We start from the raw sequence: 18,269 nt of genomic DNA on the forward strand, positions 1-18,269 counted from the left end.
TCACTTAATAGACATATAAACAAAACTCCTGGACATATAAACATATCTGGGTTAAAGACACAGGTGCATCATCAAAAAGGGGGGAGGGGAACAGATTGTGTGAAAAATCGCCTGCGTCAATAAACATCTTCCTCCCCTTCTCAGTGAAATATGAGTCAATTAGTAAAGCATTTGTCTCGTGGCATGGGTCATTAGTTTCACAACTTTTGGCTTTCAGCATTTAAACGTTGACATCGTATTATATCTCATCTTTCACCTGATGTTCACTGTGGTCGCATAGGCCTACCGTCACATGACAAATGAATGCATCATCCATGAAAGGGCAATGGTTGGAATGTTCTCTCTTCTGTGGTATGTGCATGAACATCTTACTAAACTACAATAAGGAAAGCATTAAAACATTATTTGTTTTTAAATCAGTCCTTTGAGGACCCTAGTCAAGGCTACTGGCACAAGCAGATTCCAGACTTTTGGGAATCTGTATTCCATCTCTGAGTAATGGATGAATGGTATCTGATGGGAATAAAACCGTGGTGCCATGATGTTCCCAGGAAGAGCCAAAAAAGGAAGCCTGAGACAGAACGGTGCCACCTTGGTTAACCAGTTAAACAGTCATCTAAACAGTCATCTAAAGTCATCTAAACAGTCATCTAAATTCATCTAAACAGTCATCTAAAGTCATCTAAACAGACATCTAAAGTCATCCAAACAGTCATCTAAAGGGGTTGAATCAACGGCTTGTACTAGTTTGTCATCATGACATAGACGCTGGCTATCATCCATTATGTTATCCCCAATTCTATAGGTTCCTAAATCTAACTATAATATTTATGAAGGAACTTTATGAGCTTTCTTCAGCTGTCTTAAAGCATTAATGTTGATGTAATGCATCAAACGTTGGGGGGCCAGAGACTAACTTTCACAAGTGACTAAAGAAACACTTCGATCCCAGCAGACAAATGTTGGCATGATTGCAAAAGAAAAAAGAAAAGAAAAAAAGAAGTCTTCAGCTGGAAGTCCAGACAGTCCAAACATTTCCATATTTCGCCTCCTCATCTGAGCCTGGTCTGCCTTTGATCCACTCACTTATGATTTATGTCTTTGGATTAAAAACAAATCCTGTCAAAGAGTCATGCTGAATTCCAGGGGTGGTGAGCATTCTTCTAAAGTCAAGTACACAACATCTTTCTCTGGTCCCTCCTTGTTTCTGTCTTTCACATGATAAGTTCATCTTTCTTCCTTACTTTCCTAAAACCCCATGCCCCCCTTCCCCTGCCCCCTCTACAGATGTAGACCAGGGCTCTTCACTAGCACCTCCAGACAAGGACAAAGACCCACTACAACTCAAAGATCAACAGAAACAACGAGGATTAGGCATACAAGCATACAAGCAAAGCATTGTCAGGTTCTCTCTGCCTCTCTTAGAGGAAACTCAACTGGAATGTGTTTGCTGTGCCTGTCTCAGTTCTAATCCAATAACGCCGTGGAACGACCAGCTTTACAATTACACTTTGTGTGCCGATGCCCAACAAAGATACACGTTTGTGCACTTGAGAAAGGATGTGGGTTGGCATCCATCTTGCTTTTAAAAGATCATCTTCCAAACCAGCATAATTGAACCTATTTATATCATTGGGCAACTGTCAAATACATTTTCCATGACAATCTGTCAGTGTTGTCAAATGCAGGTTGGCATAATGGATAGACGCAATTGCCATCCTTATTTAGTCTGTTTGCATTAAGAGGATCAGTGTTTGGACATTCTGGGAGCATAATGGCTTTCAGCATTGCAGCTTTATAGCCATGTCTGTTTTATATACTCAATGCAGCACTAGCGGACTCAGAGGGGGGCAGGGGGGCGACCGCCCCTCCTGGTGCCCCCACGGTTGAAAAACGTCTGTCTTAAGTCCCCTTTTGAGTGGCAAAAATGCCCTTTTAAGTGGCCAAAATGAGAGGATGTGCCCTATTGGTGCCCCTCCATTGGTCTAAACTTGACCATGTGCCCCCACAGTTGAAAAACGTCGCACTAAAGTGCCCTTTTGAGTGGCAAAATTAGAGGATGTGCCCTATTGGCTGCCCTTTCCAATGGTCTAAACTTGACCATGTGCCCTGATGGGGTCCCATGTTGTGCAGTAGGTGCCCTTCTGTTCTTTTCGCCCCCCCTGCCCTTCAAACAGCCTGAGTCTGCCACTACAATGCAGTATTGCTAAGTCTTCATTAACAAGAGAGCAGACTTTCAGTAGGCCAATGTTTATAGAATCAGTTATATTTGTAAATTATTATTATTATCGTTGTGATTTTGTTTTGCAAATGCACTGCTTTGTTTAATAAGTTGCCTAATTAACCAGCTTTGGAAAAGACAGCATGCTTTGGACAGCATGTCCTCTGGTTCTGGTTTGAGAATGTGGAACACTGTGCTGAAGACGGCTTGAGGCCAGAACGGGTCCAAAGTGACTCTGCTGATCTGAGAGAGCTGCTCATATTAGTTACTTATTGGATCAACCTTCAGCTACACAGCCACAACACCACAGAGACTTTAGTTAGAGTTAAGCACATGTTTTTGTCCTCTTCTTTGCAACATATCCCCCCAAAATGTTACTATTAAAGACCCCATACAGAGGGATGAAAATGGTTGTGTCAATCGGAACTTTTCAAGTAAATCGACACTAATGAATATGTAATACAGTGTATGAATATGTAATCCACTAATGAATATGTAATACAGTGTATGAATATGTAATACAGTGTATGAATATGTAATACAGTGGGCGACCCCACCGACCCCCACCCCTGGTCAGTGGAACAATAGTGAAGAGCGACAGAGCGACAGAGCAGCTCAGACAGTGTTGATGTGACATGAATAAAAGCATTCATTCTAGATCAAAAACACAAATGACATCATTCCGACCCTATTTTTATGCTGTACTTTGGGAGGGTATAAAAGCGTATAGCTTAATACTTTCATACAAATGACTTAAACACTCTCACTCTCAATTTTCTGTAAAGAAACAATCCATTAATCATCATGTCTTCTTGGCTTTGATTGTTATCAGATAGGCCCCGCTCCCTGGAGGCCAGTGAGACCAGCACATACAACAAGCACACACATCATTGACATCAACGCCAAGCCATCTGCTTTGCCTTGGTTTTGTTATTTCATCCAAATAGCTTTGTCACTGTGTTTTAGATACAATCAGCAAGGATCAACTGTCAGAGCCAAGCCACATTTGTGTCACCTCTCTCTCTGTAGTTTCCAAAAGCAACCACTGGATGGCAGAGAAATAACTCTCGTCTTCTCCTCAATCTTCCAGTTCCCTAATCTGTTCTGAGTTAACTCCACCACCACCAACACAACCAAGGACGGTGCTGGAACACTACCTCACTGTACAAAAACCCACCATAACATAAAAAGCAGCAACATTTCCAAAATCAAGAAAACTTGATGATGGATAGTTTAGTTGTTGGCAGCAGTACAGAACATTCTGTAAGTGTTGTTGTTATGACCTTGGCTCAAAGGCCACAACTAAAGGGAGACACACCACAGTTTTAAAGTTTAACAAACGTATTTATTAACTCAAAGGTTTAACCAACAGAACACTGACTAAATAAAATAATGTAATATGATGTGTGTCAGTAATCAGTGGTGATGCATGTTGGATGAGTGAGTGTATGGGCAGAAGGATTTTGGAAAGTGCTAAAAGCAAATGACATTACCCTTAACATAACCAAACACAGGCCTGTAAAGGAACCAACCAGAACAAAGGCCAAGCAGCAGCAAAGACAAAGCAGAGTGAAGCAGAGAGAGTGAACGTTTGCAATGTGGCTTTCTAGCCAAGATGCACTGCACTTTTATATATGTATCCCTATCCAATGCACTGTTGTCTGTCCTGTTTTTTGCATTTGTTTTTGTTCATGTATACACGTGAAAAAAGTATAAACTCACTTACTGTAACACCAAAGCAAATCCCTATATGTGTCAAGCATAATGGCAATAAACGTTATCTGATTCTGAATCTGAATTTATAGCCAAGATGCACAGGGCCCAGGTGCATCGAGTCAGCCAATCAGGTGTATCTGCAAGATCAATTACACCCAACATTCACCCCAAGTGCACACCCCTAGAGGGCGCCACAGGGGCCACCACAGCTGTTAACTTCTCTCACTCATGAAGAGGGCCTGTCTATCCCCTCCCCAGGCTTGCAGAGAGTCTTGCAAGTCGTGAGTTTAGAATGATAAGGTTCTATCTCCGTTTAGAATGATAAGGTTCTATCTCCGTTTAGAATGATAAGGTTCTATCTCCGTTTAGAATGATAAGGTTCTATCTCCGTCTAGGGTAGTTCAGAGATATTGAGCGTCAAAGTTTTTACATTCCATTATGTCTTGTGAGATGGAACCTTTGTATTTTATGAATTACTAACTCAAAAAAGTCAACATTTTAAAAATAACACCACACAGGCATTAATAAACACCTAATGGATCAGATGATGTAAAAAACTACATTTTGACCAAAATGGAGATAGAACCTTATAATTCTAACGTCACGATATTTCAGGAGGGCTCAGCGGGCCCTCTCATGCCCAGCTGCGAGCTGCCTTCGCCTGCTGCCAGGCCTGTGATTGAGCCCTCTGGAGACATGTGCCAAGAATTGCAATCACTGGAATCACTGGAATGCCTGGACCCAAACATCTCAACATTCTTTCACTTGATTCCACTCACCAAGTAACCATAAAAGGCTGAGACTTATTCCATAAGAACCAGAACAGAACAGAACAGATAAAATAAGGAGAAGAGGACTGCAAACATTCAGCATCCTCCTCCACCCTCCTGTCCGCTCTCTCCTCATCCTTCAACGCCCTCTGGCCACTAACCTTGAAGCCTGCACGATCCTCTCCACGCGCTCCCTGGCTCTCTGAAACCCTACATGCTTATAGACTAAAGCTCAGGGCAGCTGAGAGGACATGGAGAAAAACCGGCCTCCCTGATGACCTAAACCTCTATCACTCTCTCTCCTCTCTCTCTCCTCTCTCTCTCCTCTCTCTCTCCTCTCTCTCTCCTCTCTCTCTCCTCTCACCTCCTCTCTCTCTCCTCACTCTCTCCTCTCTCTCTCCTCTCTCTCTCCTCTCACCTCCTCTCACCTCCTCTGCATCAGCTGCTAAAGCGTCCTACTACCTTTCCAAAACACAATCTTCTGCCTCTAATCCTATGAAACTGTTCTCCACATTTTCCACACTCCTCAACCCTCCTCCTCCCCCTCCTCTTTCCTCCCTGTCTGCCGATGACTTTTGTCACCTACTTTGAAAAAAAAAGGTTGATGACATTAGCAGCACCTTCTCTCCTCCTCCCACCAGCGCTGCTACCAGCCCTTCCAGACCCTCGGCACGACACTCGGTCTCTGGCTTATCATCTCTTCCCCCCCCTCTCCCCTGATGATATTCCAACACTGATCACATCTAAGCGGACAACCACCTGCCCTCTCGATCCCATCCCCTCTCTCCTGCTCTCCAATCCGTTTCCAATGACCTCCTTCCTTTCTTTAATCAACTCCTCCTTATCCACAGGATCTGTCTCCCGGCTGCATTTTACATTTTTGGCATTTAGCAGCAGACTCCTTATTCCAAAGTGATTTACAATCGATACATTTGGACTAAGCAAGTGAATCATCAATCCACCAGTCGTAGCAGGAAGAGTAATCTAGCTCAGGCCACACAATCCTTAAGTAATAGTGCTGTTGGAGTAATTTCTCTAGTGTGTGTGTGTGTGTGTGTGTGTGTGTGTGTGTGTGTGTGTTCTCGCGCTGTGTGTTCTATCTCTCTGCTGTAGGAGGGCAGTAGAGCAGGATGCCCGACCGTTGCTAGGGAACGTGAACCTGACTGACGTAAGCAGGGAAACATTACATTGGGTTTATAAATGTGTGTATGCCCAATAATGAAATCTACCTAGCAACAGGTGGCGAAGAAATATTCAATGCTAATAATGACGTGGACATCTGTCCGATCATTTTCATGTCATCTAGTTTTAGAGAGGGTCCCAACATATATCACTATCATAACAACAGAGTGTCAAAATAATAAAGAGTAGGCTACAATTATGACAAAATACAGACAGACAAGAGACCAACAACAACAGCAACAACAACAACAGCAACATCATACATCACTTATTGAAAACAATGAAAACATTACAACCACAACATGTCCAAAGTGGCCAATAAACTAAGGGAAGGTGGATCTACATCTATACTTTAGACATCTATCTATCTATCTATCTATCTGCCTATCTATCTATCTATCTATCTACATATCTATCTCTCTGTCTGTCTGTCTGTCTGTCTGTCTGTCTGTCTGTCTGTCTATCTATCTATCTATCTCTCTATCTATCTACATAGCTATCTGTCTGTCTATCTATCTATCTGTCTGTCTGTCTCTCTGTCTCTCTCTGTCTCTGTCTCTGTCTCTCTCTCTCTCTCTCTCTCTCTCTCTCTCTCTCTCTCTCTCTCTCTCTCTCTCTCTCTCTCTCTCTCTCTCTCTCTCTCTCTCTCTCTCTCTGTAAACACACTGTAGTAGGTTAGTGGTCATAGTGGTATGTCACTGCCACCTGGTGGCCAGATGTGGTATTTACAACTCCACCTCCACTGTTATTTCCACGGTTTGACTCTCGTCAGTGGAAGATGGCGACTCGAGTCCTTCAGAGGTTTGGCTCTGGCCTGAGTCAGGCTACACGCACGGCCCAGTCTGCGGGACAGCTCGTCGCTATAAGCAGGTATAACTGTTCTCACTGTGCGTGTTCAGTATCTGATGTGTCCTAAATTATTATGTTTGTTTTAATCACGAAATGTAATGTAACAGTCCCCATTAGTGTGTGCATGGAACTGCAGGAATGGACGTGGGAAGTGCTGCTAGTGTGACAAGGCTGCTATTACACTGACCTCTCTCTCTCTACTAAACAGAGATCATTAGCTAATAGTTAATAAGGTTTATAGTTTTAAGCTTGACTAAACTGCTCAACTGTTCACCTCTGATGTCTGTTGATAAAACGCTGTGTGTGTCCGATCATAGTTAGACACAAACAGACTCAAGGTCATGACAGTTGCAGACAGAACTACTAGCTTGTTTTCCTGCCTTACAATGTTACAATGTTACAATGTTACAATGTTACTATGTTACAATGTTACAATGTTACTATGTTACAATGTTACAATGTTACAATGTTACAATGTTACAATGTTACTGGACGTTCTAGAGTTCCCAGTGAAACGTTGTTTGTTGTGTTTCGATACTTTGTTGCCATTAATGTTCTATTGTTTATAAATAGAGTGATACAATGTTTCCATTAATGTTCTATTGTTTATAAATAGAGTGATACATTGTTGCCCATTAATGTTCTATTGTTTATACTTAGAGAGATACAATGTTTCCATTAATGTTCCATTGTTTATACTTAGAGAGATACAATGTTTCCATTAATGTTCCATTGTTTATACTTAGAGAGATACAATGTTTCCATTAATGTTCTATTGTTTATACTCAGAGAGATACAATGTTGCCATTAATGTTCTATTGTTTATACTCAGAGAGATACAATGTTTCCATTAATGTTCTATTGTTTATACTCAGAGTGATACAATGTTTCCATTAATGTTCTATTGTTTATACTTAGAGAGATACAATGTTTCCATTAATGTTCTATTGTTTATACTTAGAGAGATACAATGTTTCCATTAATGTTCTATTGTTTATACTTAGAGAGATACATTGTTGCATTAATGTTCTATTGTTTATACTTAGAGAGATACAATGTTGCCCATGTTCAGGTGCAGAGAGGAATAGTCATAGTGGCTAGACAGTAAAACAGGAATACATGTGCAAATACTGAGGTTGTGGCCCATAAGAAATGAGCTAGTGTCTCAGTGTCTGGCCTGATTGTTATCCTCAATATTGTCACTTCATTTACTCTATGAAGCGTACTGGTTTAATACCCTGAATGTAGTGCAATGTGTTCATTGTGTTGCTGTTCTATTTATTGTGCCTCGCTGTCATCATTCAACAGCTATCGAGGGCTACAGTTAGGCTACAGTTTTCCATGTCATTTCCATGTCAGTTTGTTTTACAATAGGTTTACTACTACTACTGATAATGTCTTAATGCTGTCATATGTGTCTCCAGAGGGTTGTCGGCGTCAAATAATAGAAATCGCGAGGACAGCTGGTTCAAGTCTCTGTTCGTGAGGAAAGTCGACCCCAGAAAGGACGCCCACGCTCACCTGCTCACTAAGAACGAGGAGAGCAACCTCTACAAGATCCAGTGTGAGTTGCGTCTCTTTTATAACTAAACTAGAGTTATATGAATGTGTCATACTTTTAACCTTTAAGCAGACAGGCCATGTTCGGATCAGTTCCAACACTGTACGCGTCCCAACTCCTAAAGGCCTAATAGATCTTGTTCTGTGTTCTGTTACAGTCCACAATGTCAAACCCGAGTGCCTCGATGCCTACAACCAACTCTGGTGAGTAATTTGGACCCTAAAGTAGTACTATGTATCCCTATTGAGTGTGTGTGTGTGTGTGTGTGTGTGTGTGTGTGTGTGTGTGTGTGTGTGTGTGTGTGTGTGTGTGTGTGTGTGTGTGACTGTGTGTGTGTGTGTGTGTGAGAGAGAGACTTCAGTTCTATTCCTGTGAGTTCAATGGCATGTTAGAATGCTTGCCAACAGTGCCTAAAGTGTCTATGCCATGCTAAGCCCATACTTGAGGTGGCTCATTGTGGTCCTTCCCCTAGCACATAGCAAGACAAAGGAAGACTACCATTATAATTAATACATACATAAATAAATGAATGAATGAATGAATAAAGTTTTGCTCTATTCAACACAGCGAGGAGGTCCTCCCATCCATCCATGCTGATAAGTACTACCCCTGTGAGCTGGTGGGCACCTGGAACACCTGGTATGGGGAGCAGGACCAGGCGGGTGAGACTGCTGACGTCACACACACACCTAACATAGCGTGACGTTAGAATTATAAGGTTCTATCTCCATTTTTGGTCAAAATTGAGTTTTTTACATAATCTGATCCAGGTGTTTATTAATGCCTGTGTGGTGTTGTTTTTAAAATGTTGACATTTTTCAGTTAGTAATTAATAAAATACAAAGGTTCCATCTCACAAAACATAATGGAATGTCGAAACTTTGACGTTCAATATCTCTGAACTGCCCTAAACGGAGATAGAACCTTATCATTCTAAACGGAGATAGAACCTTATCATTCTAAACGGAGATAGAACCTTATCATTCTAAACGGAGATAGAACCTCATCATTCTAAACGGAGATAGAACCTTATCATTCTAAACGGAGATAGAACCTTATCATTCTAAGCTCACGATTTGTAGTTGAACTGCAGACAAGTTCCCAGGCGTTGACACACCCAGGGATATGCAACCTCAGTTCTGCAGAGTTTGTTTACCCAGGTGGAGTTATACCTGGCGTGACAGTTACAGTTACAAAACCTATAACAGCACTGTTGTGGTTACAGGATGATTGTGCCCAATGCCTACTTACCTTCACAAGTCATGTTTAAATATGTTGTTTGACAGGTTTGCATACCGTAGCTTGCTCCATCAAAGTTCGTAACTAAACGTAGAAAAACATGAGTACACTTGCTTTCTTGATACTTCGCATTTATGCAGAAAGATACCAATGTTTACAACAATACAAACATTGAAAGATACCAATGTTTCTGTCAACAGACCTTCATCAAGGTGTTTGGGTCTACAAACCTTAATTACTTGTGGCGTACGGATGAAACACAGAAAGTGCTTTACGAAAACATTCAGATTTATAACACAATGCGCACGCACATCTCACCCCGCTTTCCCTTTATAAATCAACTCGAAAATTGGCACACGGAGTGAGCGTCTGGTCCCACCCTTTTAATGCCCATAGTTGCCTATAAACAGTGAGTGAAACGCCCCTGATTACTTTTAGGGCATTTAGCAGACGCCTTTGTCCAAAGCAACTTGCAACAATAAAAAACTTAAATAAGAATAAAAACTAGTACTCGGTCCGGTCGAGATAAAACAACAGCAACACAACATTAATTAATATTCATCCATACTGACTTCGTGACGGCAATGACGACAAATCCCGACAGAAAGGCTAAAAAAAGAAATGTCACCCAGTGTGAAATGGAAGTTCTTGTAGGGGAGGTTGAAGCAAGACAAACTATTATTGTTTGGTGGACACAGTGTGGTTATTACACAGTGTGGTTATTACACAGTGTGGTTATTACAAATGCCAAAAAGGTGTTCTGGCTCAGAAGGTTGGACCGTCTCAGAAAAAAGAAAAGAAAAAGAAGTGGTACGACATAAAAAAAGTGGTACGATCTGAGCGGCCAAAAGGTGCATAGCCTTACACAGACAACGTGTTTGTGCCATCGAAAGGGGATCCAGACCTCACAGATGCAGTCCTGCAAATGCAAAGAGAGATAATTGATTACTCATTCAATTGTGTTATTAGTTTCCATACCTTGTGTTCTTACAAGCGACGCATCACATCCACACGCTGGCGCCCGGCAGCTGCGTTTGTTTCAAACTCCTGGGGATAGGGGGCGAGGGCGGGGTCAGGGGTCGGGGTCGGGGTTGGGGTTGGGGTCGGGGTAGGGGTCAGGGTAGGGGTCAGGGTCGGGGCCATTACAACCAACAGCGTCAGGCGGTAAAGCCAACTTCCTTAGCTGTGCCACATTACAGTACGTAGCACAGCACACACCCTCACCATGCTGCAGACCGTCTCAAGCGTGGATAAAAATGTTCTGCCTGAGGAAGCGAGGCCCTCACAGGCCCGAGGGTTTGACTCCACACCAGGGCGTGCCTCCTGGCAATGGGGCACGTTGTAGTTCCTCTCCTCTGCGCTCTGTGGGTGAGAAGCCACTGCTGCTGGAGGGAATATCTACTGTCACCTGTAAAGTTAGTGAATGAGTTAGGCACTACAGTAGAGAACAATTGCAATTGATTTACAATGTCTACATTACTTCAATAGCACCGATTACATTTGGGAAACCGGACATTGCTGCAAGTTGCACTTTTTGATTTGCCTGTTCACCCACAATTAAACTGTACGACATATTTAAAGGGTTGTTTTGCGAAAACAGATATCTCTGTTGAACAATGTTATCAATTTCAATTTCAAGAGTTTCATCCTTCTGCCATCGGAGTCGCAGTTTCTCGTTTCTCCAGTTAGTGCGTTAGTATGTATGGGTCAACGTGTCTGTGGAGGGCCGCACGTTCTCCCGTCAAGTTAGTTGTTTATAAATTGTTTGTTTAGAAAGTGGTGTACGCCTTCTTTTGTACCTACGCAACGTTTATGAACGAGGCCCCTGTTGACTGAAAGGTTGGTATCTTTCCACAGAAACATGAAGTAGCAAGAAAGCCAGTGTGCTTTAGTGTCGATCTTCTCAGTGTTGCTTTATTGTTGATGTTTAAACATAAACGGTCGTCTTGGTTGCTGATACTACAAAATTGAAAATTGTATTTTTTCCGGAAAGTTTAGAAAGTTTCCTACAAACTATCATAGATAGTTGATAGTATTCCCCTATATGATTGCCTCTGCTTTCTAATGTGTTAGGTTGCATGTGTTTGTTCTGGTAACATGTTTAACTGTGTGAGGTGATAATGGCAGTTGTGTTGTGTTCCAGTCCACATGTGGCGGTACAGAGGAGGGTACCCCGCGCTGACGGAGGTCCAGACTAAACTCAGGCAGAATAAGGTAACGGACATGAAGAACATGACAGTGTGTATAGTCCTCTTAGTGCTCTTAGTCCTACTGGTTTACCTGCGTGCCTTAGCCAACATCTACTGACTGTTGGCATGGCAACAACGACAGAGAAGTTGGCTAATGTACTATACCGGTCTGGAGTCAGGCTTCATTTTATTTTTTATTTTTTTATGTATGTCCTTTTGAATCCAGATTGAATGCATACTGTATAGATATAGATACTGTATGTAGTTTGGGAATTGATATAAGAACCTACATGGCGTTTACAGTTGGACGATCTCCTATGGACCAGTGAAGGTTGTGGGTTGTGAACCTCTCAGGACATGCAGTACTGTCATGTACCTCGCTGTACATCAACTTCATCCTCATGAGATCAGCTGTGTTCATATGTGCTCATGCTTGTTATGTACGTCTGCCTGTGGTTGGAACTGAGATCACTGTAATAGCTTGAGAATAAACCCAGACTGACCTGGTCCTCCCTCCCTCCCTCCCTCCCTCCCTCCCTGGTCCTCCCTCCTCCCTCCCTCCCTCCCTCCCCCTCCCTCCCTGCCTGCCTGCCTCCCTCCCTCCCCCTCCCTCCCCCTTCCTCCCTTGTCCTCCCTCCCTCCCTCCCTTGTCCTCCCTCCCTCCCTCTCTCCCTCCCTCCCTCCCTCCCTCCATTCCTCCCTCCCTCCCTCCCTCCCTCCCTTGTCCTCCCTCCCTCTCTCCCTCCCTCCCTCCCTCCCTCCATTCCTCCCTCCCTCCCTCCCTCCCTCCCTCCCTCCCTCCCTCCCTCTCCTCCCTACAGGAGTTTGTGAAGTACCGGGAGGAGAGAGGGAAGATGCTTCTGTCTCGTAGGAACCAGCTGCTCCTGGAGTTCAGCTTCTGGAACGAGCCCGTCCCCAGACCAGGACCCAACATCTACGAGCTGAGGTCCTACCAGCTCAGAGTGAGTACTGGACCTCTGTACTGGACCTCTCAGAACCATCCCAGTACTGGACCTCTCAGAACCAATCAATCAATCAATCAACCCAACTTTATTGATAATGCAGCAGCACATGTCATACAAATGATTGCAATAGGAAGCGCTGGTAGTACAGGACAACAACAGATCGAGAAAATGCTAAATGTGTATTATTAAAATCAGAATTGCTTTTATTATATAAATTATATAAAATAAAAGTAATTAGAATCAGCAAATAGAATCAGAAAACGGTATTGCAAGCCCAGCTGTTACACTCAAAAGATAATTGTGATGCAACAAATATGCAACATCAGTGCAATAGAACACTACAGGGGGGCCATAAATAAAGAGCACTCAAATCACACAATTCGGTTGTTAAGTCTGACGTCAAACGTGACGTTTTGCAATTTCCGGGTCCAAACCAGAAATTCCCCGCACCAGAGTACCAGTGTACTAAAGCACCAGAGTACCAGTGTACTAAAGCACCAGAGTACCAGTGTACTAAAGCACCAGAGTACCAGTGTACTAAAGCACCAGAGTACCAGTGTACTAAAGCACCAGAGTACCAGTGTACTAAAGCACCAGAGTACCAGTGTACTACAGCACCAGAGTACCAGTGTACTAAAGCACCAGAGTACCAGTGTACTAAAGCACCAGAGTACCAGTGTACTAAAGCACCAGAGTACCAGTGTACTAAAGCACCAGAGTACCAGTGTACTAAAGCACCAGAGTACCAGTGTACTAAAGCACCAGAGTACCAGTGTACTAAAGCACCAGAGTACCAGTGTACTAAAGCACCAGAGTACCAGTGTACTAAAGTGGTAGAATGACAGTTCAATCGTTTTTTAGACTCAGATCTATTCATACAACAAGGGACACAGCACTTTCCCGTTTTTCCCATATTGTCAGCATCTTTGAGCCTCGGAAAAGCGCTATACAAATATAATGAATTATTATTATTACTGAGGCATTTCGAAGAGAGCACCTCAGCCAACATTGGACCCGGAAACACGTCACGACTTAACAACCGAATATATCCACCCGCTGCATACTTATACCTACTACTGAATACTCTAGATACCTTCAGAGCATGCGCGTGGTGGATGCCTACATTAACCTGTACAATGTTTTGCTCCTGAAAGATAGACCTCTAAAATAGAACTTTTTCATTTGCTGTGTTAGCATTGAAGAAACACATAGAATCCTAGACTATCTACTGTACTATTTTTTATTATAATAATAAATATAGTAATGTTTTTCTTCATGTTTCTTTTTTTTCAGCCCGGGACTATGATAGAATGGGGTAATTACTGGTAAGGCAGCCTGATTATATTTGAATCACTCATCTGTCATCTGTAGTTACAGAAAAGCATTTTTTGTGTTCAACCCTTGTTCAACCCTCTTCTCATTAATAAGAGATATTCCATAGAGAGAAACACTATTTTGATAATGTACTACAGTGGAGGCTGCTCAAGGTAGAAATCGGAGGACAGAGTCATTGTGATGCATGGAATTAGGAACGCTATCAAACAAGTGTGCATGTTGGTTCTACCTCCGCAGCCTCCCAACAACTCTACTATCATATTCCTGTGAACTGAAGGACTTACAGACAATATCTGCTTTTATCAAAGATTCTGAGAGATGTTGTAGTTTTCTTTTACAATTTTACTAGCTAATGGTTTTCAGATTGGTCTGTTGAATCGAGTTGTCACTTTTCAACAGGATCGTATGAGACCGTGTGGTTCCATTTTGTCAGGTTTATCTTGAAAGCATATTATTCCCTTCCTTATTACATGACAAATTGACCGTATCAATTGTTCAAACATACTCTGCCAAAGTAAAGTTTAATTTGTGATTAGAAATAATCTAAAATGTAGGTTTTAACTTGTGCTATAATGTTAAAACAACATTGAATGTTGCCATCATACATGTAGGCATTAGCATTTGGCTTATCAAAATAACTGTGCATGATTATGATTTTAATAATAACAATCGTTGTATAGAACTCATTCAGACCTGGGATCTGGCAATCAATCTTCAATCAGTCTTGGATCACTTCTGTTCTGATAAACCACCTATGGTTGGCCTGCTTAATCCTGGCACTGAAGGGCCACTGTCCTTAGAACAGCCGTGCTTTTTCACCTACTAAATGACCTCCTCTTTACAATGCTCAAGCTGCTATTTACACACAACGACCACTAGTTGTCCGCTTGTAAATGAGCCTGCTTCCTACACAGAAAAACGGCAAAATAGCTTCATACTAGCTTATCCTGGTGTGAAAATGTAAGGATACTGGGTGGTAGAACGCACATATCTAGGAAAAGGCATGAATGGACAGAAACTAAAGGTCAAATGATCCCTTATGGCTGTTCTAGTGTTAACTGGCTTTCAACTAAGCAACAGGTTGCAAAACTAGAAGGCAATGTTCCTTGGTTCAAGCACTATGATCAGTCACATGGTTCTAGCCACAGGTGGTGGAGACGCCTGTATGGACAGTGGCCCAATAACAACAAGGCCTCTAAAATGATGACGTGAAACATTGTGTTGTATCTCAAAAGCCTTTCCTCGCCTCCTCTCTCCTTGTCTCTCTCAAAACGCATTGGAATCTTCTCCCCCCCAATGCCCTTTGAGAGCAGGAGGCAGGGAGAAAGAATGCAGGGATTCAAGGAAAGACTTGAGACTGGTTTCTAGCCAGGAGTTGTAAATTATCTGTTGTGTTGTCCAGGGCCAGAGCCATCGGGTACCGTCAGCACAATGCAGAGGCCGTCGGAGGCTTCTTCTCTCAGATCGGGAACCTCTACATGGTGCACCACCTCTGGGGTAAAGGGAGTCATTCTTCCCCTGTCATTCATTCACACAGTATTCATCTTGTCTTGTCGTGAGCTTAGAATTCTAAGGTTCTATCTCCGTTTAGGGTAGTTCAGAGATATTGAGCGTCAAAGTTTTTACATCCCATTATGTGTTGTGAGATGGAACCTTTGTATTTTATGAATTACTAACTAAAAAATGTCAACATTTAAAAAATAACACCACACAGGCATTCATAAACACCTAATGGATCAGATGATGTAAAAAAAACTCAATTCTGACAAAAATGGAGATAGAACCTTATAATTCTAACGTGTACCAGGCGCCTACTCTCTCCTGTAGACAAGCAGTTGGTGAAAGAAATGACCATTCATGTAATGCAGGAGGGTTTTTTGTTTGGGGATGGGGGGAGGGGGAGCGGTTCTCACTCAATTTGGGTTAGGATATGGGATCTAAAGTTTGTGATCTGTGTTTATTTTTAGCTTACAAAGACCTCCAGTCCAGAGAAGACACGAGGAACGCGGCGTGGCAGCACGAGGGTTGGGACGAGGTTGTGTATTATACAGGTGAGACACACTAACCCTAACCCACATGGCAATGAACCAACTAGGACAGTAACAGCCACCAGGATGAGCTACAGTATTGTAACTAAGCTACAGAGAGGAGGCCAGTTAACAGACCACTTAAAACAAGCTGCCATATCAACATGTGATTGTGTCAGGTGTAAACAGCTGACCTGTCATCTGACAGACATCAAGCACTGACTTAAGTGTCCTGCCTGAATTAATTTAGCTCCACTGGCGGACGCAGGGGCGGACGCAGGGGGGGCAACCGCCCCTCCTGGTGCCCCCACGGTTGAAAAACGTCTCTCTTAAGTGCCCTTTTGAGTGGCAAAAATGCCCTTTTGAGTGGCAAAAATGAGAGGACGTACCCTATTGGTGCCCCTCCAATGGTCTAAACTTGACCATGTGCCCCCACAGTTGAAAAACGTCGCACTAAAGTGCCCTTTTGAGTGGCAAAATGAGAGGATGTGCCCTATTGGCTGCCCTTCCAATGGTCTAAACTTGACCATGTGCACTGATGGGGTCCCATGTTGTGCAGTAGGTGCCCTTTTTTCCTTTTCGCCCCCCCCTGCCCTTCAAACAGCCTGAGTCCGCCACAGTTTAGCTCCATTGGGTTTTCCGTTGCATCCAACCCTCCTGCCCCCTGACCCTGTCTCTTCTCTCTAGTCCCTCTCATTCAGCACATGGACTCCAGGATCATGATCCCCATGAAGTCCTCCCCCCTGCAGTAGGAGGAGGAGGGGACGCTGGATGCCTGAAGGTCAAGGTTCAAGGTGCACCTCCTCCGTTCAAGTGTAACAATTATGTCCGAAATGTCACTGCCGTGGTCTCAACCTGCTCTGAATATTGCCATTGCCTTTTGATTTTTTGTTTGTCTTTTACTTTACCCATTGCTGACTGACTGTGCACCAGCAAACAATATGTAGTACTTTGGGAGAAAAATAAACTATCACTGAGACACAGGAGAAAGAATATCATGTTCATCTTGAATTCTGTGGCGAAATATTTTTACATTTTAGTCATTTAGCAGATGCTCTCTTTAACAGGAGATCAGGCATTGACTGACATGAGTGTACGGTACAAATGCTTTTTTGTTTTGGGACAGGATGGGAAAAAATCAGCATGTTACCCTCCTGATAGTAGTTGGGTCGACGCTTGATGTGTAACATGCTGTGCCACATTAAGACCAGTCAGTCGGTCACGGCCGATCTCTGTTCTTAAACCCAACCAAAGTGCTGCTTTGTGAGGACAGAGCTCGACCACCGCCGGTATATCTGGGGAATAAGAATTGAATTATTTAGCAACTATGGCAAGACTTGACAAAAAGCCCTACTGATACTCAATGTGTGTGTGATGTAGTGGTTATTTATGTATTTATTTATGGAATGTATATTATTATATTGAATAAATCGTCGATCTATCACATTGTTATACTGCACTTTTTGTAAAGTCTGTTATAATCAATGCCGTTGTTACTGACTCGATCCGACTACTAGAAAGACTGAAAGAGAATTTCTGCCGAATTGTCAATTACTCCAAATACCAAACGTGTTGCAGATCATCTGAATAGTTACTGACTGAATACGGAGCTGTGTGGTGAAGGCCCCAGGCCTCAGAAGCTTCACTGAGGTATTATCTGAACCCAAATGTGTTTGTGAAAATGTAAAAAGAAAGAAAAGTACTTATGTATTGATTGATTCTCTCCCTTGTTTTATTTCCCCATCATCATCATTATGCAGGCAGTTTGATGCATTTTTATCTTTCTGGTCTGGTCTGTTCTTTCCTTGTGGTAAATGATCGCATGCCCAGTTTTTTTAAAACATGTTTTTATCTGATTTAAGATATTTAAGATGTTTCCAGTTGGGCATAATAATCAAACACTGTAAATGTTACACAACTGGTTTCTAATGTCATTGAACATTTCTGTTCAGGTCCTACATTGTAATGAAACTCAATCTGTAATTATGAAGAAGACGCTGCTGCTCATTGTGATTTTAATAGTAGCATGCCTCAGCTTCGTTCTTCATGTATGGGGTATTTATGACAAAGGTGACGAGAATGTCCGTACATAAATAAAGCTATTCAAAGAGAAACTCTATGTTGTCTAGTCATTGTCTAGTACAGGGTATATACAGGAATCTGGAGGTTAATTTCAATACCTTTCTAAGACTTTTTAAAGACCTTGTCAATATTT

At 42.5% G+C, this 18,269-nt stretch overlaps 2 protein-coding genes across 2 annotated transcripts in view; one reads left to right on the forward strand and one right to left on the reverse strand.

Moving 5' to 3' along the window:
* The window catches only part of LOC308174082 (coiled-coil-helix-coiled-coil-helix domain-containing protein 2-like), a 78,994-nt gene that overhangs the window by 31,259 nt on the left and 29,466 nt on the right, over window positions 1–18,269 (reverse strand). The window lies entirely within an intron of this gene.
* On the forward strand, window positions 6,665–18,137 carry LOC308173786 (protein NipSnap homolog 2-like). Its single transcript, XM_080548840.1, has 10 exons — window positions 6,665–6,759; window positions 8,163–8,302; window positions 8,457–8,502; window positions 8,867–8,961; window positions 11,682–11,752; window positions 12,549–12,689; window positions 13,986–14,017; window positions 15,430–15,524; window positions 15,995–16,078; window positions 16,742–18,137. Exons 1-10 carry the CDS (start codon window positions 6,668–6,670, stop codon window positions 16,804–16,806), a joined length of 861 nt encoding a protein of 286 aa, XP_080404966.1. The 5' UTR covers window positions 6,665–6,667; the 3' UTR covers window positions 16,807–18,137.

Source organism: Nansenia antarctica (genome assembly GCF_963989245.1).
Source record: "Nansenia antarctica genome assembly, chromosome: 19".
NCBI lineage: Eukaryota > Metazoa > Chordata > Actinopteri > Argentiniformes > Microstomatidae > Nansenia > Nansenia antarctica.